Below are 27,245 nucleotides of genomic sequence, written 5' to 3'. Positions count from 1 at the left end.
AATTTGAGAAACGGTTTGTGCAGGAGGGACTTTCCACCATCCCCTGAAGCATAACCCTCATAACCCTTATGAGACAGGTGTCCTCTCCACACCCAGGGGAAGGGAGTACTCTTATCTCCAAAGATGGAGGGACACAGAGAGGAATCTGAAGAAAGAGGCCTTGCTGAGTCCCCCCGTCCCCCAATTTACTACACCTACCTCATACCCTTTGTCCTATGACAACTTCCCATGACTCTTCACTCTTATCACATCGAGCACAAAAACACTCAGGTTTAACCATTTCTTTGGGTCTTCATTTCTTTACAAAGGTTCGGTGTCACATGAAACTGGTATTAGATAAATATATATACTTTTCTCCTGTTGATCTGTCTTCTTCAGTTTCATCTTCAGACTCAGCCAGGGACCCTAAGAGTTTTGACGAAACCTTTTTCCTTCCCTACAACAGCATAAGCGTTGGAAACCCATAATGCTTTGTCCTGGCTGCCCTGAATAGCTGCATGGCCCACAGGCCAGCTTCCAGCCTCAAAGGCTAGCCGTGTGTCCTAGTTGACTCCAAGTTTCTACCTGGGTGTAGAGATGACACCATGCCCACGTATTTCAGCACAACTCAGACCAGTTTGGGTTTCCTTTCTACTCTTTCCAACTCCATCTCTGTCCATCAAAGTAAGGGAATAAATCGTCATTTTCCTGAAAATACTATGGGAAATACTTATTGCAAAGGAAGTCCACCTACCTAGATGTGTTGAATACAGTTATGGAAGGCAGCACACTTTAGTGGGTATGTAGTAGGGGCAATCCTTCCCACCTTAGCAGGGTTGACATGAGAATCGAGCTGGGAACCATATATTCCGTCCTCAGCATGGTGCCAAGCACAGAGAATGCTCTCAGTACTTGGCCCTTTATACAACGAGGTTGCTTTAATATCTGTTTTATCTTTTGCAATAGAGGCAGTGGCCATGCTGTCTCCTGGCAGTGCCCATCCCATGTGTGTGGAGACAGAGGATAGCACAAGTCCTCAAGACTGTTGCTTGTCCCCAGACGTGGTGACCGGGTTGTAAACACTGTTTTCAGACCAGTCCCCTAAATTCCAATAGAATAGTTTGGGGAACCAACCACTGAGACCACATCCCTCATCCAGCCACCATGTTAATTTTAAATCCTCCAAGAAAACAAGTCTAAAATATTCTTTCCATAATAAATAGTACTAATCCTCGGAGAATTTTCCCTTCTACCACCGAAATCACTTACAGTTAAGAGAACGGTTCCTCTTCTTTAACATCTACCTGTGTGCTTGATCCCACTGAGCCTCTGGCCTCCACCTTGCCAGGTCTGTTCACAGTCTTTACCCTTCTTAATTTTTATGGTTATTATTTGCCCCGAGCCATACCCTCCTCCATTTGAGAGTCTCCCTTCTTCCATTTTCTGTGAAACAACAGTCTTCTGGTTCTCCTTCTACTTCTCTGATCAGTCCCTCTCTCCCCACCTAAATATATACTCTGAAGCTTTGTCTGCAGACCTCCTCTCTTCTGCTTTGCTCTTGGAGTTCCATCCACTTGGATAGTTTCCAAGTTGGGCACATCTAGGAGGGCGGTCCCAAACCCTTACCTCCCTCCAGCCCCAGGCCAAGGTTTATGACTTTTGTTCACATCTCCACTTGTCTGCAAGGCCCAAACTCCTCGCCCTCCACATGGAATAGCTCTTTCTCCTGGATTCCCAGTCTCTGTTATGCCAGCACATGGGCTGTGGCTCTCACACATAACTGAACCTAACATGAACCTTCTCCACTATTATTATCATTCTTTTTCTGCCTCACTGGTTTCCTCAAACTATGCAGCTTTCCATTTTTTGAATTCCTGGTTCTCCCTTCTGCAGATGTTTGCAGAGATGGAACCAAAATCAAATGCCTTTGAAATGTTCTTTCTTTTTTTTTTTTTTTTAACATTTTGTTTATTTATTGACAGAGAGAGAGTGCGCATAAGCAGGGAGATGCCACAGGCAGAGGGAGAAGCAGGCTCCCCACTGAGCAGGGAGTCCGATGTGAGACTTGATCCCAGGACCCCGAGATTATAACCTGAGCCGAAGGCGGATGCTTAACCAACAGAGCCACCCAGGTGCCCCCCCATTTATTTCTTTATCTGCCATCACCCCCCCCCCGACCTGGGCGCAAGACCCCGAAGACAAGGGCATAGTAACTGTTGGCTCCATCGTGTCAAAGAAGTATGTCCGATGACCAGCTTTTGTATAACACCTATTTCTTTTATTCTAACACGCATAATCTTTCACAATTTAACATTGGTGAAATCAGGATTCATCCTATAATCATTGCCGTGCTGTAATTTAATCAGTAGCATTTTTTTCCTTAGTGCATAAAATATGGGTGCATCTTACACTGATGGTACCTTAGATTCAGTGAAACAAAGTATCATTCAAGCCTCCCTGATAACAATTATGTTTACTCCTGTCTTTCCGCCTCTAGGGTGAATCATTCCATGTTCTCAGCATCTTCTTAGCTCCTGTTTTCTATCCCGACTATTATTTCCTCTTTACCTCCTTTAATTTTCTCCTTTTCTCAAGTAGAGTCAGACTATTTTACACTGTAATAAGGCAGTGCTAAGTACAGTGGTGTCACTGCATCGTGGTCCCACGTGATAAAATGCTGTTTACCATCGTGAATATGTTTGCTATACAATTAAAATAGTTAAAATACATCTTTATTTTTTTAAAGCGTGAACCGGCTACCATATTATATGAGCCTCAATTTCTGAGGACAATGTAGTCAGAAGCAGAAAAGTGTTGGAATTAAATAAGACAACTATAGCAGTATATTTAATGACAACATAATTATCATTCTTCGAGGCCTAGGAGAGTCTATTAAGAGTAAAAATTTCTAAACAAGTCCAGATGCCCTGTACCACCCAATAATCCTTGTTTACACAGTTTCATCCTTCATCTGTCCACGAAGCTGGGAAATTCAGCAGTTTGGGACCAGACAACTCCATGGAGGGGAAGCTGTCCTCATTGGCACTGACGTGGGGGAACCTGTCATGACTCCTAGTGTTGTGGAAAGTGCTAGTCTTTCACCTCCTCTTCCCATAGCCTAGAATCCGGCCAAAATGGGGATGACTTGTCCCACAAACCCTATACACTGCAGCCCCAAACCTTCCTGCCTTTCTCATTTCTTTGCTCAGGCTGACCTTTTCATCCACAACAGCACTACCTAATAGGACCTTCTGTGATTGTGGAAATATTCTGTAGGTCTGCGCCATCCAATATAATAGCCTCTAGCCACATGTGGCCATTAAACAGAGCACCTGAAATGTGGCTAGTGCAGTGGCAAGAACTGTACTTTCATTTTATGTTACTTAAATTTAAATAGATGCATGGCTAGTGCCTACCATATTGGACAGCACGGATCTAGCATGTATTTTTCTTTCTTTCTTTCTTTCTTTTTTTTAGAGAGGTGGGGATAGAGCACGGGGGTGGGGGGAGGAATCTCAAAGCAGACTCCCTGCTGAACACAGGCTGACGCAGAGCCTCAGGACCCTGAGACCATGCCCTGAGCTGAAATGAGTCGGAGAGCACGGACTTTCTTCATGCACATCTTCTCCAAATCTCCAGTCTTCAAGGGACGCCTCAGGGGCTGTTTTCTCCGTGAGATCCAGCCTTCCCAGCGGAAATCATTCTTTCCTTCCTCAGAATTCCCATTGCCCTTTGAACCACTACTGTAGCGCTTAACACTTTCTACCTTATAGATATTTGTATGCTCTGTCCTCAACCAGTCCCCTCAGACAAATGGAACTATCTCTTATTCTTCATCCGGGCATCCCGGGGCAGCGATGCTTTAAAATGTTAGTTGCATGGATCTGTATTCACAGCACAGCAATCAACATTAACAATCAACAATTGGCAAAGATCGCTGTGCAGTTAACGATGGTTTTGGCCTTGGCCTCAGCTCCTGGGAGATCATTTCTAAGCCCTTCTAGGAGGCTCTAATAGAAAGGTCTTTGTTCATCTGGAAGCCTTGGGCCATACCAGATAGTCTACACTAACGATGTGATTTATGATGGAGGCCTTGGGCTAAGAGTTGTCAGCTCAGCCTCTGGAAGGGCTAGAAACTCAGGTCAGCCAGGCAGGCAGTTAGCTGTATGTACATGGCCAACCCCCAGTAAAAACTCTGCACACCTTGATGGACTTGGGTGTGTTCCCCGGTCGGCAACACCTGGTGCATATTGTCACTCGTCCCTGCTGGGAGAAAGAAGCACTAACCGCACACTCTACTGGGAGAGAACAGTGGGAGGTCCCATGCCTGGTGTCCCCAGCACCCTGCCCTAAAGGCTGCTTTCCGTTGCTGGCTTTAATCTGCACCCTTTTGCCACATTAAACCTTAAGTGTGAGTATAAGGGCTTTTCTGAGTTCTGAGAGTCCTCCTAGTTCAGTATTAAACCTGAGAGTGGTCTTGGGAACCTCCCAAACTTGCAGTTGCCCAAAATAACCTGTGTCGTATTGTTGCCTAGAGCCTGTGCTGTTGAGACTTTCTCTCCTCAAATCCCTGCCTTGATCACACCGCCTCTGGACTGGTGGGCTGCAGGCCCCAGTTCAGATCAGGGCTGGGAGCAGGAGATGGGAGTCTGGTCCTCTACGTGGGCAATGGAGTGGCGAAGCAAGAGTGTGTCTGGGACCCAGATCACACAAGGGGTAGGTATGGGAACAGAGGAAAGGTTGGGGGACTGCCGAGAGGAAGGAGTGGAGAAGCTGGGATGCGCAGGGCAACTGGGTGGCAGTTGTGAGGGGGAGAAGATCAGGGATCTGTGGGCCCCTGACCTAAAACTTCAGGAGGCTCTGGTACCCACCTGTGCTCTAATCGTCAGGAACTAAATATCTCTGCCCCTGGAAGGCAGGGGCTGTGGAGCAGACTGCACAGGCCAGAGCTCACCTGACTTAAGGCAGGGCTTACCTCTCTTTTGCTGTTAACATTTGTACACTCGTGACCAAAGGACCAGACACCCAGACCTTGAGCAGGAAGGTGGAAGGGGCAGTAGGCAGAGGGAAAGAGCAGAACAACTTCTCTTACTAGGCAAGAAATCTGAGCTGGGCATTCCCTCTCTACTCCCCAGAACAGCCCTCTAATTCCAAGTGATATAGTTTAAAGAGAAGGTCCCCTACTCAAAATCATGTTCTTTATATTTCCATAAATATTACCAATTAGGGGTTCACTTCAGTTAACTAGCAAACACCTAAATTAGGGTGAAGAGAAATGGTCATTCATGTTAACTGTAGATGCAATTAATCAGATTGCTTTCCTAATCCGAGTTTAGCCACGTTAGAGGAAAGTCCCTACCTTGTGGAAGGGAGAAATCATTCCAGGGTGCAGGGCATTTCTGGTTAGGGAGAGTTCCAGAGGGGGGGCAGGGCTTGGACACAGTGGCTATTAAGGACACCTGTCTGCTGGGGGAGAAGCCCAGAAAGGGAGGTAGGATGGAACATGGAACACATTTCCACAGAAGACCCATGGCTCCTTCCTCCCCAAGACCAAGTTCTGTTATCACCAGTTCTCAAGTGCCTGGCCCTCTCCCCAGCGCTAGACTTGTCCTGCATGGAGATTCCAGGAGAGAAGTATTAAGCTGGCTTCATGAGAGTCTCACAGGAGACTTAAGTGCTTTTCTAGACAGACCTAGGAGTAAAAGCACCAACAAACAGAACGGATCTGTGGGGTACGTGGGGGCTGAGGGAGGGCGAAGAGCAGAAGTACCCTCTGCCATACACAGATTGAGCGCAGGCTTAGAGAAGTTCTCTAAGCATAGAGGCTTCTATTTGTTCATTTCCACAGGACCTGGCACAGGATGGGTACTCAATGAATGGTTGAATGGATTGCAAAATCACATGAGTTGCCAGACTTACCCAGGTCAAATCGTTTCCTATCTGGGATCTGAGTTTTTTTTTTCCTTCCTAGGTAGGCACTTAATCTAGTTGTATGGGTTTACAGATTTTTTATTCCTATTTTGAATCCTACTTCCCATCTCCTATCCAGAAAGACCCTAAGCTTGCCCTTTCTTCTTCCTGTCCCTTCACAACTGAATTCTAGGCTTCATTACGGTCTCAGAATATCTAGGAGGCATTTGAGTCATTTTTATAGGAGGGGGGCTCTTGTGAACCTGTTTACACACAAGAACAGCAGAAATCCTGAAGAGCCATGAAGTAGGACACAGAACACAGCATTAATGAGGAGCAAACCCATGAGGTCGGGGGAAGGGCGGCTGGAGGGCCCCCTCTGGGAGGGGGCGCTGCCATGCAGGTCCAGGAGCTGCGGCTCCGTCTGGTGAGGGGAGCGTGGTCAGCAGGTCTGTGCGCAGACGGCTGGCCAGGCCCCATAGATATCTACATCCTTTCCCAGGCATGGCCTCGGGGCCCCTAGGAAAACACTGACCAATAAATTAAGTTGAAAAATATGTAGGAGGCAGGAAATATCAACCTGGAGTATTTGTCAATGGCGTGGGTGTTCTGGAAGATGCGAAGCCCCATCTGGCCCTTCAGAAGCCCCTTCCTCCTGGAGGAGTTGGACTCACTGCTCGGAGCCAGGTGGACCGCTATTTTGTCTTGTCTTTCTTCTTCTGTCAGAATATGGCTTCTCGGGTACCCGGCAAGGCTGTTGGCCTCAGACTCACTGTAGCTTCCATCCAGCGTCATGGTTCTTGAGTGGAGCATTCCACACATGCACGGGAACTGTGGGCAGCAAACACAAGGAAGGTATAAGGTATGTTTAGGCCTTGTGCAGGGCAGAGGTGGTGGCCTGGGCCCGGAGCAAAGCCCCACGGCTACTCAGAACCACAGAAAGGCAAAACTAGAAGGATCTCCAGAGATCACTCAGTCCAATGATTCTCTACATATTAGAATTCTCTGCATATTAGAATCACCCAGGGAGCTCTTTGAAAAGGCTACATCCCAGCTTCACTCTAAACTAGTCAATTTGAAACGATCGTATGATCTCACTTATATGTGGAAATTAAGAAACAAAACAGAGGATCATAGGGGAATAGAGGAAAAAATAAAGCAAGGTGAAATCAGAAAGGGAGACAAACCACAAGAGACTCTTAATCATAGGAAACAAACTGAGGGTTGCTGGAGGGGTGGGGGCTGGAGGGATGGAGTGATGGACATTAAGGAGGGCACGTGATGTAATGAGCACTGGGTGTTATATAAGACTGATGAATCACCAACCTCTACCTCTGAAACCGAAATACATTATATGTTAATTAATTGAATTTAAATTTTTAAAAAATGAGAAAAAAAAATAGAGCCAAAAAAAAAAAACCACCTCTAATTAATTTGAAGCTCCCCAGGTGATTCTACCATGCAGCGAGGTTAAACACCCTCATTTGCAGAGGCACAAACGAGACCCAGTGAGTCTGTACAATTCTCCTGAGATTACACAGCTAGTGTCAGAGTCAGGACTTTAAACCCACACATCCTGGGGGCGCCTTGGTGTCTCAGTCAGTTAAGCCTCTGACTCTTGATTTCGGCTCAGGTCACGATCTCAGAGTTGTGGGATTGAGCCTGTGTCAGGCTCCGAGCTCAGCTCAGAGTCTGCTTGAGATTCTCTCTCTTCCTTTCCCTCTGCTCCTCCCCCTGCTCTCTCTCTCAAATAAATAAAATCTTTTAAAAATATATTTAAAAAAATAATAAACCCACACATTCTGATTCCAGTTGTGGGTCTCCACGTCTTTGTGTGTGAATCAAAAGATGATTATGTAGGAGAGTGTCCTTATTCTAAAGAATTACATTTAAGCGTAAAAGGTCATGGTGCCTGCAATGCATTTTTAAATGGTTCAACTGCACGGACAAAAAGACATTTATATGGAGAAAGAGCTCATACAAAAATGGCAAAACGTTAACAATGTTGGGTGTAGGCGTAGAATCTATGGATGCACATTATTCTATTTTTCAACTGTTTCTGCAAGTATGAAAATGTTTATAAGAAATTGTAAGTTGGAAGGAAGGAAATGGTTTCACTTCGCCCTACAGTTTGAGTCAGCAAAGAGTGGGCTTCCCGCTGGCACCAGTTAACAATTCATGGGCCCATACTTGTCAGGTGAAGGCTTGCTATTTTTCCAACAGCTCTATACAGGAAAGTTCATGGGTTATAAATCAAAAGTGTTTAAATATAATCAAAAGCACTTGACAATAACCAATATGCAGATTCTTGAAAATTTTAATGAATACTTAAATGCTAAAGTAAAAAAGGGTTGAATAGAATTTTAAAAATAAATTATTCAACAATCTAGTCTATTTGGAGACAGTGTAGATATACTTGGAATATATGTAGAATATTTAGAATATATTTAGAAATACACACACACACACATATATACATATATATTTAACATAATATATTTAGGCATAATGTGGGCATTGAAAGACTGTTTTTGAAAAGGCAACACATCCTCTTTTCCTAAAATTTAAAGCTCCCTTATGTTAAGGAGCTACCAGTTGCCTAGAAGTGCATAAATGTGGGATTTTCATATCCCCTGATCTTTATACATTCTAGGTGAACACCCATTTTGATTAGTGCAATGGTGACCGATGATTTGGTAACAAGTTGGCATTTTCTTACTGTGATTAGTAAGAGTCTGAATATGAGTGGAATGGACTTTCCCTCCCTGTGTCAAAGGCCCAGGCACATCGCCTGAATTCCCCATTTGTATTCTATCTCATAACCAACGCAGCTTAGTGTAGGATAGTGCAGGGCAGTGTGGATAGCCGAGTATTTCCAATGAGTCTAAAGGCTAAAGTTGTATGTGCCGGAATTTTCACTGGGTCAGAGCACAGATAAGTACAGGAGTTTTTAATTCTAGGACTCTCCCCTTGTCTGGTCATAGGACCTGGAGGCCCCCTCCCTGAACATGTCCAGTTGTAACGGTGATACTTTATGTCTGCCCAGAACCCCCCAGTTTCAAAACAACTTTGCACGCATTACGTCACATGACCCTTACAACAAGCCCGGGGGGGGGGGGGGGGGGGGGGAGGCGAGGTGAGGGCTCCGCTGTACCCTCGTTACAGATGAGGACACAGAAGCCCAGCTCAAATGGCAGAGTTGGACCCAAGACCCCAAGTCTTCCTGTTCCTAGTCGCGGTCCAAAGGCTTTCCGCTTCCTGGGATCCTTGGTGGTAGAAGCTAGCACCTGGGCTAAAACCGACCCTCCTCCATTTTGCGCAAACACATTACCTTCTCGTCCCGCCCCCTCGGCCCCGCCCCTCGGCCCCGCCCCCTCGGCCCCGCCCCCTCGGCCCCGCGCAGCCTGGAGCCTGGGCTCCGACGCCGACAGCGCGTGCGGGCAGCTCCTCGCCTTCTCGCGCAGCTTGCGCTCCTTGCGCTCCTGCACCGTGGTCAGGTAGTTGACGGCGGCGTACTCCAGCACCGACAGGAACACGAACACGAAGCTAACCCAGAGGTAGATGTCCACCGCCTTGATGTAGGAGACGCGGGGCATGGAGGCGTTCACGCCCGTGATGATGGTGGACATGGTCAGCACGGTGGTGATACCTGCAAGGTGCAGCGTCAGGTCAGCCGCTGACGAGGGCTCAGAACTGCCCCCCACAGGTCGCGGAGGCACCCTTTTACATTCTCCCTGCAGGAAACCCAGCGAGAACCCCCCGGGGCATGGAAGCGTCCCCGCGGCGGATCTGCTCCTCAAAGCAGCAGGCGGCGCCCCTCCTGGCCCGCTCGCTGCTGCTGGTCCCCTTTGCCCGGAAGACCTCCCGGGGCCTGGGTGTGGGCGGTGCGGCTGACCGCATCAGCAGTGCCTCGCAAAGGACCCGGTGGGACGTGGAATTCGAAACAGGGACGGAAGGACACCTCTGAAGGAGACTCCCCACACCGCAAGGAATGGCCTCATTCCCTCTCGGCTGAGCCACGCTTATTACGTCTCTGAAGACTGTGGAAATTCCTGGAAGCCTGTCATGCCAGCTTCTTCATCGTGCCTTACTGGTTAAACCCTCACATTTCTTGGAGCCCAAGCTGATTTCCTCCAAATAGACAATGATGAGCTGTAAACGTTCCCTCTGGAATTTCAGGTCTGTCAGAACGAAAACCACAACTCCAGGGAGTACAGCCCTCTCCTTCCTCCAAATCCCCTATTCCCGCCCTGCCTTCAAACTCTCAGTCTGTCCAAACAAGGCCAACAAACACAATTTTTGTATTTACAGAATAAGGTTTTGGCATTTGCAGAATTGTCTTAGTTATCAAAGTACTGAGCTCTAAGACTGCTGGTGGGGAAGTCGATCCCCCAGACAGGCTTTATTCTTCTGAAATGATTGCAGCAAAGTTGACATAGTTTTAGCTCCCTGTGGTTTCCATGAAGTAGTCTAGGAAACTGAGAGCAGTGTGTGAATGGTGAAGGCAACAAGCGGGAGGAAAGTTAGCTCCTTTTGACTCTGACACCCATCAGTTAAGAACTCTGAGTGATGATTTTACTTTTCTCTTTATAGTGACCGGCTGAAAAAAGTAGCCACCCTACCACACCTCATCACATGCTTTTACCCAGTGAAACTCTGGCAGGCACGGCTCTGCGGTCGATCCAGAAGGACACCCAGGACAACATGACCATCAGGGTGGCAGGAAAATAGGTTTGGAGCAAGAAGAAGAAGATATGGCGTCGCAACGTGAAGTTAATGTACAGACGGTTATACCAGCCTGGGGGACACAGGAAGAAGCCAGTGAGGTTCCGTTTGAGAGGCAAAAACAAATTCTTTCCCTGGGAGCCCTTTCCCTTACCCCCACGTTGCTCTCATCTTCGGGAGAAAGTTAATGATCAATTGACTTACTATAATACATCTCCTTTCTAATGCCTAAGCCCTCTCTCCCATCAAGAAGTATCTTGCCAGTATCTAATACATGTACTGTTTTATTCAATATTACCTAACTGCTCTTCTCTTCCCCTAACATTTCAGGGAAAGGTAGAAAGAGAGAGTTTAGTTGCTTGTTTGGTTATTTGTTATTTGAGACCCACAACCGTATTTCCTGAGGACTCACTGCTCGGGAGGCTAAGAAGTGGAACTGGGTCTATTTTGTTGAAGCCAATACCACTGAGGCAGGAGCCAGCAGAGTTGGGCTCTTGCCACTGTCCCCTTTGTTGTAGATTGGTCAGCTCAGCCTGTCTCCACATATGTCATGAGATGGATGGTTGTAAACAAGGCTAAAATGGCAAGGTGTCAAATGATCCACAAGATCGATACCCAATCACTGGGACCAAAGATGGTGTCAAGGACAGTATAAATGTCAAAATTAGACTGCAGCTGTGTGCACACAGCCACCCCACTCCCATCTCAGCCCAGCCTCGAATACTGACTCAGTAGCTTGCAATGGGGCTCAGAAATCCACTTGTCAGACATACTCTCCTGCTGGTTTGGATGCAGGAGGACCACAGGCTGCCACCAGAAAAACGCTGCTGAGGGACCAAAGGCTACCTGGCTGGTGTGGAAAGTTACTACTGAGTCGGGTAAGGGGAGGGTGGATCAATAGGGAAAGGCTGGAACAATAGAATGGGTCCAGGCAAGCTGGACACATGGTTACTCCGTAGGCTCCTCGGTTGTTGGAATGAGCTAAGTGCTTTTAGCGGAGAGGGCAGATAGAGCGCGATCTTCGCGTACGACAGAAACTCCGAATCACTTACCCCACGACCTTTGCCCCTTCGTGTCAGCTTTATTTTCCCTACTTCAGTTGGCACCCGTGAAGCAAATTGTATTGTTCCTTAGGTTTGTACAGGGTCTTTCTGGGAGGGCTGAGTGTTGCCTTCATTCTGTTAAGGACTATTCCACTGTCCTTTCCTTCTAAGAAAACCAGGGAGAGTTGCCTTGGAAACAGTAGGAAGGAACAAAGAGCTTTAAAAATGTACACTCTGTGTTCCAAACAGAGCACTCTGTGGTGAGATCGCAGCCCCTGTGTGTGTGTGTGTGTGTGTGTGTGTGTGCGTGCGCGCGCAGGGGGATGATAAACCTGCTTGTTGGCACATAGTAAATATTGGGAGAGGAAGATGCATTTTAATCTGGACTCCAGAAAGGAGTGGGGACAAGACAAACAAACAAACAAGCTTCTATTTCAATACGGAAAACATCTAAGAGGAGTACACATATGACCAAGGCAGATTGGCACTTACTAGCCGCGCAACTTCAGTAAGCAATTTAATCCTTCTGAGTCTCAGTTTTCTCATCTGTAAATCGGGGATAATAATATCTACACCATAGGTTTGTTGGGTGGAAATTAGTTAATTCATATAAAGCACCCAAAACAGTGCCACATAGTAAAAAGTTATATAAGACACTCTTAACAATGGTTGTAGAAAGAGAGCGGGTTTGAACTTGCCAAGAAGAGATGACGAAAAAAAATCGTGTGGCGATACATACCAGCGGAGAAGGGAAGGGAGGGATGAGGACAAGCCCTGTGGGCACAAAGTGAAGCTGGCTTGGGCTGTCCAGGAGTTAATACCCCTGGACTGAGGCTTGGTCTTTTTCAGAGGATGTTCGATGTGGACAGAAGGGTGTGCGTGGTGGCAGGGGAATAGGGAGATAGACAGTGGCCATGCAAGGGACAGACAGTGGCACAAAACCTCGGCACAGAAGGGCCTGGGCTTCTCAGCATACGGACAAGGGCTAATGAAGTGAGAAGCCCTTAGGGTCCTGTGGCTACTGCAGGACTGTCATGGACTGAACTGTGTCCCTCAGAAAGATATGTTGAAGTCTTAACTCCCAGTTTCCGTGAATGTGACCTTATTTAGAAATAGGGTCTTTGGACATGGAATCAAGATGAGAGGAGGTCTTATTGGGTTGGGGTGGGCCGGTAGCCTTACGGAGGAGGGAAATGCTGTGGACACAGATACACAGAAACAGCAGCTTGGGAAGACACAGAGTGGGACACGTGATGACAGAGGCGGGCATTAGAGAAATGCACAGCCACCAGAAACTAGTAAGAGACAAGGAAGGATTCCTCCCTACAGCTGAGGCGGGCAGCATGGCCCGCAGACTTCTGGCCTCCAGGACTGTGGGCAATTATAGTCCTGTTGTTTGGGGCCCCCAGTTTGTGTTTATTATGACGGCCCTTGGAAATGACGGCAAGAGCTAACGGTGAGATTAGAGGACTGACAAGTGCATCCTCTCAAAACCTCAAACACGGCCCAGGGTCCAGGATGAGCTACACTAAACATTAAAAATAAATCTATAGGGGCACCTGGGTGGCTCAGTCGGTGAAGTGTCTGACTCTTGTTTCGGCTCAGGTCATGATCTCAGTGTCCTGAGATGGAGCTCCACGTCAGGCTCTGTGCTCAGCAGGAAGTCTGCTTGGGATTCTCCCTCTCCCTCTGCCCCTCCCCCCACTAAAGTAAGTAAGTAAATAAATAAATAAATCTATAGATCTAAATATAAGTAATAGATACATTTCCTCAGAAAGCTGTTGTGCATGTCATTAAGCCAAACAAATCAGACTACAGAACAGCATATAAAACAGGACCCCACTTCTGTAAATTACATCACTAAAGCGAGATGTTCGCACGGTGTGTGCTAAATTGTTAGGAGTGGCTGCCTCGGGCATCGGATTCCAGAGGACAGCAACTTTTTAAATTTCTGCTTCTAAGAGCGGCTTATGTTTTGCAGAACTATGCATTACTGAGGAATACAAATTCATTTTCACGGGCAGGGGAAAAGTTCAAGGATGCAGGATTCTAACGTATTTTCTTCCACATTGAAATGAGCCCGTGGCAGACGTCAGCTACCAGTACTGCTGTAGAAGGCCAGTCTGGAAGCGGTGTGGACTTTCTGAATCAGAAACTGGGACAGGGAGATCTTCTCGTCGGCGTTCAGGGATTCATCCCCATTCTTCCAGTACAGCATCAGATCTTCATCTGTATACGCATCTTTGGGGAGAGGAAAACAAGTTAATTCGACTCCTTTGCTTCTGAGGTGGCTGAAGCCACAGGGAAATCCTACACCAGCATCAGAGGAAACAGGCCTTAACAGTGGCAGGCAGCTCGCAGTCGCACGGTCACTAAAATGGCACAAAGATTGGAGCGGGCGCAAGGCGGAGATTCGTCATGAGGAACGCTGATACTTACAGCTTTCCAGCTCCAAAGAGCAGGTCTGGGAGTCCAGGGGAAAGTGGCTGAAGTCCATGTTGCACATGGCGGTGACCGTAATCCTAGGCAACCCAAACAAGCATGTTGGCTCGTGCCGTGAGTTCTCGGCCCCTACGCCTCCCAGAGTAAGAACACCGACACGACCAAGAGCAGCGGCCTTCTCACACCTACTTCAGAAGGCCTCAGGACCCTGACTCCTCGAGTCCCGTCTTCTGCAGGACGCGTTATCGGTGCTCTGCGGGGCCCCAGCCGCTGAGGGTGTTGGCTGTCAGGGGTGCACACCTGCACCCTTCTCTGCGCGTGGCCCTCAGCCAGTGGGCTGTCTCCCCAGAGCTGTCTGGGAGGTTATGGCCACCCCCACCCCGCACCCCCACCCCAAGGCTATTAGCGTCGAGTTCTGGCAAACCGTACAAGCAGGCCCAGAAGCTGTGGGGTAAGCTTGCGCAGTCACTCGTTTGCCCAGAAGCCAGTCTGCAATAGCGGTCAATAAACAGTAGCTCTTGTTGCCTTTTTAAATCTTTATTACCAATAAACTAGAATCATAGGCTCTCCGCAGTGAAAGGTGCATAGAAGGTCATTGACTCCCTCAACTCCCTCAGGCCTAACTAGTCTCCTAACCCGAGCTTAAGCTGCCCGGTGACTGGGAAGTCACTGGCTACTAGGGTGACCATTTCTTCTTCAGGGATTTCGAGCAGACATCCGAAGGCTCGTGCCATTCGTACGGCCCACGGGCCCAACCACGGAGACAAACGCTTCAGGGCAAAGAGCCTGACCATACATACGAGAGCGGCGCTGGACCAAGAAGCGGCGAGCCCGTGCACGGTTACCTCATGCTGTATAGCACGTGCCCGTCCGGGTACACCCTCAGCATGATGTTGTCCGTGGTGGTGTCGTGCGTGAACGACCTTTTGGAGTGAACAAAGAAGATGTCGGGGACCCAGATCTTCTTTACCAGCCGGCCGTCGAAGGTCATGCTCTTGTTGCTGGTGCTGGGAAAGGCCAGCCTCTCATCCTTCCAGTAATGCCGCAGGTACAGGGTCATGGTGAAGTCCTATGGGAGCCCGGGGTGACGCCAGACAGAAGTGCTTAGAAAGCTTCCTTTCTTACCGTCCACCTGTCATCAGCCAAAGCGGCAGACGCCTGAGGCTCGGCCTCCAAGGTCGGAGGCAACAGTGTGCAGCCCCCCAGGACGGGGGCTGCCCCCCTCCGTGGTGCCGCTACAGTAGGAAAGAGAGTGGCTCGCTGTCGTGCAGCCTGAGGGGGGCCCAGGACAGTGAGCAGCCCTCCAATGAGACCCGCGGCTGTGAGGCGGACAGCCGGGCACGGGGGCCAGCGGGGCGGCATCCTGCATCCCTGGTGTCCGGCTCTCTCTCACCCAGACCTGTGCACACGGCGTTCCTTGCCTGCGGGCTAAGCACTCAGTTCCCGGTGAGTGGACACTGGGAGACACCTGCACTGCCACGTGTCCCACTTAAGAGAGTTTCTATCATGGGTCTTGCAGAATCTTTGAAGGCAGAATGGTGTCCAGTGTGCCATTGAATCCCCAGGCCCTAACTCAGTACCTGGCAAGGCACACAGTAGGTGCTCAATAAATATTTGCAGGATGGAAAACGGGGGAGTGGGGACGTGAATGAAAGGAGGCATGGGCAGCTGCGTCTCTGCTACGGTTCCAGCCTGAAAGCTCCTTCTGGTAGACGGTGTCTCCTCGCCTGCATCATCGATGCCTTACACCGAGAGGCTGGCACTCCCGCCGCAGCCCGAAGACGCGAGCGCTAAGTTACACGTGTGGATAAGTAAACGAGTGCCCCAGACATCCTCTCCTGGGAGCTGGGGTGAAGGAGGCCTGGCGGTGGTGTGGTCTCAGAGCGTAAGGCCCGCTTCTGCTTTACCAGCCCACCTCTACCGCTCCTGGCTGTCCTGCAGGGTCGCCCGTGGAGGCGAGCACCCCCACCCATCCAACCCTCCACCCCCACCCCTTCCTCACTTTGTGCTCCACTGTTTTAGTTTGTGTTTATAAACCTCCTCTTTCTTCTGCCTCCAGGGCCCTTTCCCTGCTCTTGCCCTGGCCCTCCCCACGCTGTCTCCTTCTTATCTATCCTTCAGGTCTCAGCTGAAACAAGGCTTCTTCAAAAGCCTTCCCGTACCCCCTGATCTTGGTGCGCACTGCCAAGGAAGGCGTAGGGGAGCCATGCTCAAAGCGGGTGCTGGAGAGCAGAGAACGGCAGAATTTCCGTCTGAAAATGCCTACCTCCCGTGATCCTCTAAGTGGGGTTCATCTGACCAGTCCTGTCACGTGAGGGGTGTGTCCAGAATGTAAGGGGCTGGGCCTCACTCCCAGAGACTGATTCAGGAGGTATCTGGTGGGGCCCAGGAATCTGCATTTAACCAACTCCCTGAGTTACTTTTACCCATCAGGTTGAGAAACCCTGCTGTAGATTTCACTGCACCTGAGCCACCTTCCAGGTCACAGTTTCATCCCCTGCAGCCCTGGCTCTGCCCACTGAGGCACAGCCTGCACCCATGCCACCGAGCAGCCACAGGCGCTCACAGGCCCTTAACCTCGGAGCCCCACACCCCAGGCTGCCCCGCCGAGGGCACTGCGTACCATGTCCACCTCCGAGATGCTGTCCAGGCTCTCCACCTGCACGTCCACGCCCACCGGGATAGCAGGGCCTGCAGAAGGGCAAAGGCAGCTGGTGAAGGCACATTTCTCTCTACCACTGGGTCAGCAGCCCCAGCCCTGTCCTGGGGACAGCCTGACTGCGGCACGGCGAAGCAGTAATTCAAATTCTATGAGGGTTTTCTTGCCACTTCCTGACATGATGGTCCCGAGCTTTGTTCCTGAGGGCGGGGACTGTGTCTGCCTATGTGTCTTTCCTGGGCCAACGTGAATGTTTAGTCCATGTTTGTTGGATGGATCCACGAGCTGGATTACTACTTTCTATGTCCCAGGGCTGTCTCTGTAGGGTGGAGGGCATAACGCTCTAGTGTTTGATGAGGGACCCTGGTCCATTGTCCTCCTGTGACATCTGTACAGGACAGATGAGGCCGAAGAACCTCAGACCCGGGCCTGGGACCCCTGCATGCCCAGGGCTGGATTCATTCAGTCACTCAGACTACACTTCCTGAGTACCTAACAGCTAACTGGGACCCTTCCTGCTGGAAGCCTTCAGTCGGGTGTGAGAGAAGATCTCTGCGCGGTTACATCACAGCCAAAGACAATCCGGGACAAGATGTTTAAAGCCTGTCAGGACGTGTCAGAAGGAGAGTCGAAGAGTGCACAGCACGGAAGCTTCGTACTCAATTCCATCTGGCCCGTGGCAAGATTTCCAAAACTATGTTTAGCTGCGGATTTAGCTGTGGCTTCCCGTTCTGTTTCTTGGGCTGGATGATGGTTGCGTTCACTTTGTGATAACTTAACGGGCTGTCCGCTTACAATACTTTCTGTGTGTGTGTACTTCCATAAAATGATTTCAGATTTTAATATATTTTTTAGACCTAGAATGGAGAAAAGCAACAACCTGTGTTTGTCAAGCATACTAACAAATGCTATTATAGATAAAAAATGTCTCTGAGAGAGGTGGCAGCGGGTCTGGGCTTCCTGGGGAGAGGGCATTGTCTAGAGGCCAGCTCTGCTGCACCTTGAACCTCTGAACCCCAGCCAGGGAGTGCAGGACCAGGCCATGCTGACCCACTGTGGTCTGAGCAGGGAGAACCTTGGGGTGGCCGAGGGAGTCTGGGTCTTAGGAATGAGAAGGTCTGGAAGGCACCGAGATTTTGGTGCTGGACGGGGAAGGAGGATCAGAGACCCTGATATGGAGTAGGAAGCAAAAGTTTCAATCCTCAGTTCCAGCCGAAACTGGGGGGCTAGGGGTCCTCACGGAGGCGGCCCAGGACATTGGATGGGCTCACAGACTCCCCACAAAACTCCCCTGTATACTTGCTAATACTTAAAATCTCACCATTGAAGATTCATTTTTTGACTGAGCCCAATAGAATGGAAGCATTTTATTGACTACTAGAGGGATTTAATGGATATTTTCCGTGTTCTTAAACATGTGAGCAAATGAGTACAATGCTTTATTTTCTATTTTTACTTTTTCCCTCTCGTTATCAGGGTGTAAGCTGATCTTTTTATTTTCCTATCTTTTTCAACTGATGGCTTAGGTCAGGGCCTCTGAGAAGCCCTGCTCTAACAGCGGTGTTCTCTTCTCATTCCAGGCTCCAGGGCTGCTTTGCAGGTGCCAGAAGTGGAATGTTCAGTGTGGGGAGGAGGGCCCCTCCTTAGGGCTGACTAATCTGCCTTTCTCCCCCAGTGGGGCTTGCCACATGAAGGGAGGTCTGCAGGCAGCCTGACCAGGGTTCTCTCCTAGAACCCTGCTCCCCTGCCGGGGCTGCGTGCTCCCAGCATAGCCATCGGGGAAATGGGGCTGATTAATTTCCTCATCCTCTGAACGCTTTGTTAGCCAGAGATGCTAAAATGGCCCAGAGTCTGAGCTATTGACTCTGGCAGCCCTGCCCCTCACGGAGTGTGCTGTACGTGACCCGCTCTCCTTTCCCCTCCCTTCCTTTCTCTGAAGTGCCACGTGCTCTGCCACAGCCAGTTGTTCCAAGAGCCAAAGGGAAAAAATAATATAGCCACCACCTTCTTTGGACCTACCTCCCAGCGGCCTGGCTTTCAGATAATGGGCACAGTGTTTGAATAGGAGCTGGTTTTGGCAAAGGACATGTTCAAGATAAAATATATCAGCTTGCTTTGAGTCTGAAACTGTGTCTCTCTGTTCTCAGGGCCTGCCCCGCTCTCCACAGCTCCGGCTGCCCTTCTAAGAGAAATTTGATAACGCGTGTGAGGGTGGCGTCAGCGCTTTAGAGGTCGTGCCCACGTGGGAGTGCGGGTCAAGTTCTCAGGAGACCTGGGTTGTTGGAGGTAAATAATCTGTGTGTTCAGAAGGCTCTGAAGCTGCATTCTGGGGACTCACACCTCAAGTTTGAACAGAACCAGTGCCCCGTCCTCCTTGGCCTGAGCGCAATGGAGTTGACCTTTGTCCTTGACCTGCCCCACTGCCCAAGGCCAATGCTTCCAGGCTCCCCTGAACTCTCTATTTTGTAGGCCTTCCTAACATGATTTTGGGAGAAATTCTTCCAAATTGCTAGTCTTGTTCCTCCTTCCTTGAACAATTTTCTGTTTTGAGTAGGCCTGGATCCCACAGGGTGTTAGAAAGAAAACAGTCTAGTTAAACTAAGTAAGCATTCATGCCTTGGCCTCTTCACACCGCTGTGGGTTTTTCTGCTTTGAGAGATCTGGTAGAACAAATAGAAGTCACTGGTGGGACTTCCGGCAGTGTAACCAATGAGGTGACAAATTCAAGGCGGCATAAGGAGAATACAAGTGTAACCAAGGAGTTCCTTGGTTCCTCGCCTTCCTACCGTTATTTCTCATCACATGGTCCTAAAGAGCACACGTTAGGAATTCACCCATTTTGTAAATTAAGATATATGTCATTTCTTCCCCACTGACTCCAAGAATGAATGCGAGACAGAATTTTCAGTTAAACTAAAACAGAGAATAGGCCAACATGTGTCCTGCCCTAAATGAAGATGTTTTTCAAGCTGAAGGAAGGTGAGGTGATCCCAGAGGGAAAGCTAGAGATGCAAGACTGAATAAAGAAAAACAAAAATGGCAAACATATGCATAATTCTAAGTAAACATTGGCTATATGAAACAGTGTTAATAATGTATTGTGGAGATGAAAAAAACTAAACAGAAATACAGGCAAAGGTAATATTTAAATGAGGAGGGATATAAATGGAGTGAAAGTGCTGCGAGGTCTTCGCGTTGTCTGGGGAACAGGTAAAGTGTCTAAGTAACACACAAGTATGATAGGCCAAGAGTTCATGCTGTTTCCTGGGGAGCCACAGACAAACAGGCAGAGTACGTAGGCTCAGAACTAAAATAAGAAAGCCTAAATAGGAATAACCAAAAGTAACCAATCCACAAGAAAACAAGTAAGGAAAGAGAAAAAGAAAGAATGCAGAATTGGTTGGACAATAACAAAGACAGAGTAGGATGACAGATTTAAAAACCAACATGTAAATTATTCCTAAATATAAATGGACCAAATGTTCCATTTAACAAACAAATATTGTCCAACTTGATAATTCAGAAATGTAAAAGTGTGTCAGGCTGGACCAAGAGACAATACCCAACTTTATGCTGTTTGAAGAGACACACTGAAAATATAAGATACAGGAAAGTTGAACATAAAAGGATGCAAAAAATACCACACGCAAATACTGAGAGAAAATGGGTGTAGTTATATTATATCAAATAAATAGACAAAGGGAGATAAAGGGGGTCATTTCATAGTAATAAATGTCTCAATTCACCAATAAAATATAAATATAAATTTGTGTACATTTACTGACATAACCTCAAAATGTAAACATCAAAAGTGGACAGAACTGAAGGAGAAACAGACAAAGTTATATTCATAGTGGGAGATTTTAATACATCTTTCTCAGAATTTATAAAATAGGTAGGCAAAAAAAAAATCCCAGTAAGGACATATAAGATGACAACAAATGAACAAACCTGACATAACGGACATGTTTAGGACAATGAATGCAAAAACTATACAATACAAATTCATTTCAAGCGCTCGTTGAACATCTAGAAAAAGTCACCATACACGGCGCTGAAGAGCAATTTTGACAAATTTGAAAGGACTGCAATTGATATAACTGTGAACTCAATGAACATTAGAAATTAACAACAAACATATAACTAGAAAGTCTCCATACATTTGCAAATTCAGCAATATACTTCCGGAAAAACTCGTGAGTCAATGAAGACATCATAATGAAAATTGGAAAATTTTAACAAAATGATTTAAAAAAGACTACACATCAAAACTCGTGGAATGCAGGCCAAGTGTTTCTTATAGGGAAATTTATAACCTTAACCATCATATCAGAAAGGGAGAAAAGCTCAGATTCAATGAGCTAAGTATGCATCCATCTTTAGAAGTTAGGAAAGAACAGCAAAATAAAATACAAGGAAATAAGAGAGATAACAACAGAAAGCACTGAAATAGAAAACAAACAGACAACTGGAAGTATAACTAAAGCCAGATATTGGTTCTTTGAAAGGACTGATAAAACGGATAAAACTCTAACAAGATTGATCTTTCAAAAAGGAAAGCAAAAGTAGCCATTATCAGGAATGAAAAAGGCATCACTGTATGTACTACAGACATAAAAAAGATTAAAAGACGTTACTATGAACAACTTTTTTGCCAATCACCTTTAAAATTTAGATGACATGAACAAATTCCCAGGGATATTCAACATATCAATCAACACTGATAAAAGGAGAAATACAAAAACCTGAAAAGCCTTATAACTATTTTTAAAAAATTGAGTCTTTAAATTTTCCCACAAAGAAAATGATAGGTCCAGGGGCGCCTGGGTGGCGCAGGCGTTAAGAAGCGTCTGCCTTCGGCTCAGGGCGTGATCCCGGCGTTATGGGATCGAGCCCCACATCAGGCTCCTCCGCTGGAAGCCTGCTTCTTCCTCTCCCACTTCCCCTGCTTGTGTTCCTCTCTCGCTGGCTGTCTCTCTCTCTGTCAAATAAATAAATAAAATCTTAAAAAAAAAAAATGATAGGTCCAGATGCCTTCACCAGCAAATTCTAGCAAAGGTTTAGGACGAAATCAGTGTCCATTTATGATTCTTTTCAAGCACAGACAAATAAAAGGGAGCTTCCTTAATTTGAAAAGTGATAGCTACTAAAAAAATAGCTCCAGTAAATACCATATTTATTTATTTTTAAAGATTTTATGTATTTATTTATTTATTTGTGAGAGAGAGGACATGAGCTGGGGGGATGGGAAGAGGAGCACAGAGAGAGGGACAAGCAGACTCTGCGCTGAGCACAGGGCTGGATCTCACAACCTTGAGATCATGACCTGAGCCGAAATCAAGAGGTGGACACCTAAACAACTGAGCCACCCAGGCACCCAAGTAAATATCGTATTTAATGGTAAAGTGTTGTTAGATTTCCTTTAATATTGAGAATGCCTATAAATGCCCCTTCTATTCAATATTGTTTTGAAAGGACTTGATAGTACGATAAGGAAAGAAATGAGAAAAAGTTATGACAACTGGAAAAAAAGAAAAATGCTAGTATTTGTATAAGATTGGGTATATAATTTTTTAATTAGCAGAAAAACTGTGGAATTAATAAGAGATTTTAATAAGGATGTTGAATACAGAGTCAACATACAAAAATCAAAGTTAGAAAAGGCATTTTGCTCTAAAATGCCTTTAATGATAGCATCAAAAATGCCTAGGAATAAGTACCTAAAATAAATCTAACAAAATATCTGGATGTCCTCCATAAAGTAAACTATGAAATATTATTAAAAGAAATTAAAGTCCTAAATAAATGGGAAAATAGACCGTGTTTCTGTATTGGACGATTCAATATTGTAAAAATCTGAATGACCCCGTATTGATCTATAGACTCAGGGCAATTCTAATCAAGATCTCATTAGGTTTTCTTATGGAATTTGACAAAATGATTATTAGGAAATTCAAAGCAGTCCATCTTGACGAAAAACAGGGTGGGAGGATGTGCTCTACCAGATATCAAGATTGATTGATTGATTGATTTTAGATTTTATTTATTTATTTGAGAGAGAGCACAAACTGGGGAGAAGGAGGAGCACCTGATGCGGGACTCGATCCCAGGACCCTGAGATCATGAACCAAGCCCGATCCAAAGGCAGATGCTTAACCGATCAGGCACCCTCAGATATCAAGACTTTTTATAGAAATACAGTAAACAAGAAGTGAAGGACTGGCATAAAAATGGACACACTGACAAATGGAACAGAGAGTCCAAAAACAGACACACACATTTAAGGACATTGACTTATTATAAAGATATCACTACAGATCATTGGAGAAGGAATAGTGTCTTTCATAACTAACGCTGGGACAATTGGCAATTCTTACGCAAATCACACAATATGCAACATAACCCCAAATGGATTATAGGTCCAAATGTGAAAAGCCAAACAACAAGCTCCAGAAGGTAACAGAGGGGAATATAGTCTTATCTCAGGAGAGCAATATCGGGACACAAAAAGCACCAACCATAAGAAAAGATGACAGATTTATATGGAAATTAAGATTACCTAGCAAAACGAGTATTTGGTGTTAGAAGACGGAATAATGGTTGTCCATGATGGAAGGATAATGACAGGGAGAGGAGACTTCTGGAAATACTGTTTCTTGATCGAGGTGCTCATTTAATGAAAGTGCTCACTCTCCAAGAATTTACTAGGCTGTACACTTATGATTTGTGTATTTTTTCTGTATACGTGTTACAATTCAATAAAAAATTTTTCATTGAGGGGCGCTTGGATGGCTCAGTCAGTTAAGCATCTGCCTTCAGCTCAGGTCGTGATCCCAGAGTCCTGGGATGGAGCCCTGAGCCCTGAGTCAGGTTCCCTGCTCAACAGGGAGCCTGCTTGCCCCTCTCCCTGCTTGTGCTCGCGCTCTGTCAAATAAATAAATAAAATCTTAAAAACATTTTTCCAGTGAAGAAATCAAGACTCCTCTTTATCAAAAAACATCACTGGCAAAGAGCTCATGCAGAATATATAAATAATTCCTAAGAGTCCCATTAAGAAAAAGTCGGATAACCAAATACAAAAACAGGCAAGACTTGAATAAGCATTTCAAAAAAAGAGGAAAGAATCAATAGACATAACTCCATTTGAAACACAAGATACTACTACTCCATCTAGTCAAATTGACCAGAGTCTCAGCTTAAACCCCACCTTTCTTCTAGGAGGATTTCCCCGACCCCCTAATTGAGGTTGCTGGAACCCACAGTGTCCTGTTCCTTTCCTACCAGAACACTCATCCACTTCCCCCATCAACCACTGGGGAGGAGGGTTGTCTTTCTGCTTTGTCAGCCTCCAAAATCTGCACTGGAGAAAGCATCTGAAACATCCCCCCCAGCCCCACGTGCATTAGAGGAGGGTGAGGCAATAAGCATATCGATAGACAGGAAGACTTGAGGGTAATGGCATGAGGTTCCTCTGGAAGTGTGGAAGCAGAGCGGGGGGGGGGGGGGTATTGCAGGCTCTCTGGTCCCACTGGTGGAGAACAAAGCAGTCATTTACCAGCTCGGGTTAAGGAAGCAGGCCCCTGAGTCCCCCACTCCCGTCTTTTCCAACCAGGTCATCAGTGGGTCGAGGAGCCTCTGAAGTAGGAATGATAGATCAGAAAGTGGAAGATAAGCCCAAGAAAACCACCTTGCCCTCATGGGGGCCAGAAGACAGACCAGGCTCCAGGGCAGGATAGAGGGCCATTTCTCCGTTCCTCTGGTCCCCCACCTGGCCTTTCATTCCTTCCTTTGCCCTCCCTAGGTATCCTTCATGCCACCTCCCAGCTGCCCCGAACTGCTTTGCTCATGTCTCTGTTTCGTCATTCTCCACTGATGTCCTCGGGTGGAGATGATCCGTGCAAGGAGACTGGGGTAGTTATCCTGAGCTCCATGGAGCCCTAGGGACAGGTGCAAGGATTCTAAGAACCTCCTGACATCACATATAAAAGTGTGCGCGTGCGTGTGTATGACAGAGAGATTATCATTATTCTGGGAAACAAACAGATTTTCAAATGACTCTGAGATGCCAAAAAGTCAAAAAATAAATCCATGTGTTAGCTAGCCAGGAGCTGAATTTTGGCTCCATCATTTACTAGCAGTGTGACCTTGGGCATACATACATTCTCTGTGCCTCAGTTTCCTTATCTGTAAAATAGGTATAATATATAGCAACCTCATATAGTTGTCATGAGGATTGATGTGTTAATCCCTGCAAAGCCCATGTAAGGGGTTGGCATATGAGATGTTCTATAAAGAGTTATATTATCGCTGTCATTACTACCGTGGCCTATCTCACTTACCTAGAAGGTAGAGCCTGAAACTTACTGCTGGTTCTCTCAGCACTCACAGAACAGAGAGCCTGGTCTGAAGAGGGCTTAATACACGGGGGGGTGGGGCAGGAATCACCCCCACCCTCTTAGCACTGGTGTCGTCACTGAAGGGCAGCGCTGCAGATCTGACGCCCCAAGGAAATCACAGGTGCGCTGGGTGTTCCACCCGCCACACCAGCATAACTGCCCGCACGGCCAGACTCGGGTCCTGGACTGTCACCCAGCCCGAGCCGTAGCACAAGTGCAGCTCCACTCGCCTCCAGCAGCGTGAGCGGACTGTGCCACAGAATGAAATGGGGAAGCCCCACAACAGAAGAGGCTCCGCGGGCCACACTTGAAGAAGGGCTGGTGATTATGAGCGGTGCATGCTCCCCGGTACTAAGGAGTTACAACTTGCCACGTTAAAGTGAGAGAAGAACACCTCAAGGGTTTGTCAAAAGAAATGCTGTGGTCCGTGGATTAATCAGACTCATCTGGCAGTATCTTTTTTAAAAATTAATTAATCAATTTTTAAATTCCAGTATAGTTAACATACAGTGTTATATTAGTTTCGGGGTACAGTATAGTGATTCAGCACTTCCGTTCATGACTCAGTGCTCAACAGGATAAGTGTCCCCTTTATCCCCCTCAGGTGATTACTCACCCATCCTCCCACCCACCTCCCCTCTGGTAACCATCCGTTTGTTCCCTAGAGTTAAGAGTCTGTTTTGGGTTTTTCTCTTTTTTCTTTTGTTCATTTGTTTTTTTTAATTTTCACATATAAGTAAAATCATACGGTATTTGTCTTTCTCTGATTTACTGCACCGAGCTCCATACTCTCTAGCTCCATCCATGTTGTTACAAATGCCAAGAGTTCATTCTTTTTCATGGCCCAGTAATACTCTGTTCTACTGTATCCATTCATCTATCAATGGACATTTGGGCTGTTTCCATTATTTGGCTATTGTAAATAATGTTGCAATAAACATAGGGGTGCATTTATTTTTTTGAATTAGTGTTTTGACTTTTGGGGGGTAAATACCTAGTAATGGAATTACTGGATCATATGATAATTCTATTTTTAATTTTTTGAAGAACCTCTGTGGTGTTTTCTACAGTTTGCATTCCCGTCCACAGTGCCCAGGGTTCTTTTTTTCCCCACATCCTCACCAACACTTGTTTCTTGTGTTGTTGATTTTAGCTGTTCTGACCGGTGTGAGGTAACACTCATTGTAGTTTCGATTTGCATTTCCCTGAGTGATACTCAGCATCTTTTCACGTGTTGTTGGCCATCCGTATGTCTTCTCTGTGGAAATATCTGTTCGTGTCTTCTGTCATCTGGCAGTATCTTTTCAAAGTCTTTCCAAAGCCTCTTTTTATAATGAACTTTTCTCAGACTTGTAGTAATGTTAATTGAAACAAAAAACAAGACCTTAATAATGACTCTTCATTACTCTTCTAACTTCGATGTTTTAGATGTCACAATCTTCCATAGATCGGCATCTCAGCTCACTCCGAACAAGACCTGCCATTACGCAGAGCTTCCTCGTGTCACCACACCTTCGCCGACTGCCTGGGTCATTCACTCACACCTGCATTGCCCATGTCCATTACACCGTGCCCTGGGGGTGCAGCTGGGAGAAGGGAGATCAAGAAGACACAGCTGCTTTCTCCAGGTGACAAAAATCCACGAAGGGGGACAACGATTTCTGTTTCAGGACACATCACAAAAGTGGTAATAGAAGCATCTAGGAGATACTACAGGACGAAAGCTCAATTAATTCTAACCAAGGGCACTGTGGAGAATTTCACAAAAGAGACAACTTTTGATTAATTCTGACAGTGGGCACTGGAGAAAGTATCACCATAGTATAGTGTTTGGACTGGGCTTTGAAGCAGTGGTTACTTCTAGCAGGTAGTGAGGGGAAGAAAGGCATTTCAGGCTGTATGAACAGTGTCTGGGGGTGCAGGGCAGTGAGGTGGACAATTAACCCACACTTCTCAGATGGGGGAGAAAAAGCAGCTTCTTTGATCTTTCTTGCAAAAGATCATGCCCAGAGTGTGAGAATTTTTCAGTTATCAATTAATAGCAGCTCAGTCTAGTCCGGTTTTTAAAGTGTTTCAGATTTCCTCTCACCT

General features: G+C 46.7%; 1 protein-coding gene across 1 annotated transcript in view; it reads right to left on the bottom strand.

The window, feature by feature from the left end:
* Positions 1 to 2,872: 2,872 nt before the first annotated feature.
* The window catches only part of GABRR2 (gamma-aminobutyric acid type A receptor subunit rho2), a 43,456-nt gene continuing 19,083 nt past the window's right edge, over positions 2,873 to 27,245 (bottom strand). Inside the window, exons 3-9 of the mRNA XM_026511823.4 lie at positions 16,723 to 16,790; positions 14,945 to 15,168; positions 14,097 to 14,179; positions 13,758 to 13,898; positions 10,535 to 10,687; positions 9,342 to 9,538; positions 2,873 to 6,720 (exon numbers count right to left, since the gene is read on the bottom strand). Coding sequence (XP_026367608.2) covers positions 6,409 to 6,720; positions 9,342 to 9,538; positions 10,535 to 10,687; positions 13,758 to 13,898; positions 14,097 to 14,179; positions 14,945 to 15,168; positions 16,723 to 16,790 — 1,178 coding nt within the window. The 3' untranslated portion in view covers positions 2,873 to 6,408. The remainder of the gene's footprint in view (positions 6,721 to 9,341; positions 9,539 to 10,534; positions 10,688 to 13,757; positions 13,899 to 14,096; positions 14,180 to 14,944; positions 15,169 to 16,722; positions 16,791 to 27,245) is intronic.

This window comes from Ursus arctos, unplaced genomic scaffold, assembly GCF_023065955.2.
Source record: "Ursus arctos isolate Adak ecotype North America unplaced genomic scaffold, UrsArc2.0 scaffold_13, whole genome shotgun sequence".
NCBI lineage: Eukaryota > Metazoa > Chordata > Mammalia > Carnivora > Ursidae > Ursus > Ursus arctos.
The sequence above is the reverse complement of the archived record's forward strand: the minus strand, read 5'-3'. Positions and strand labels throughout refer to the sequence as shown.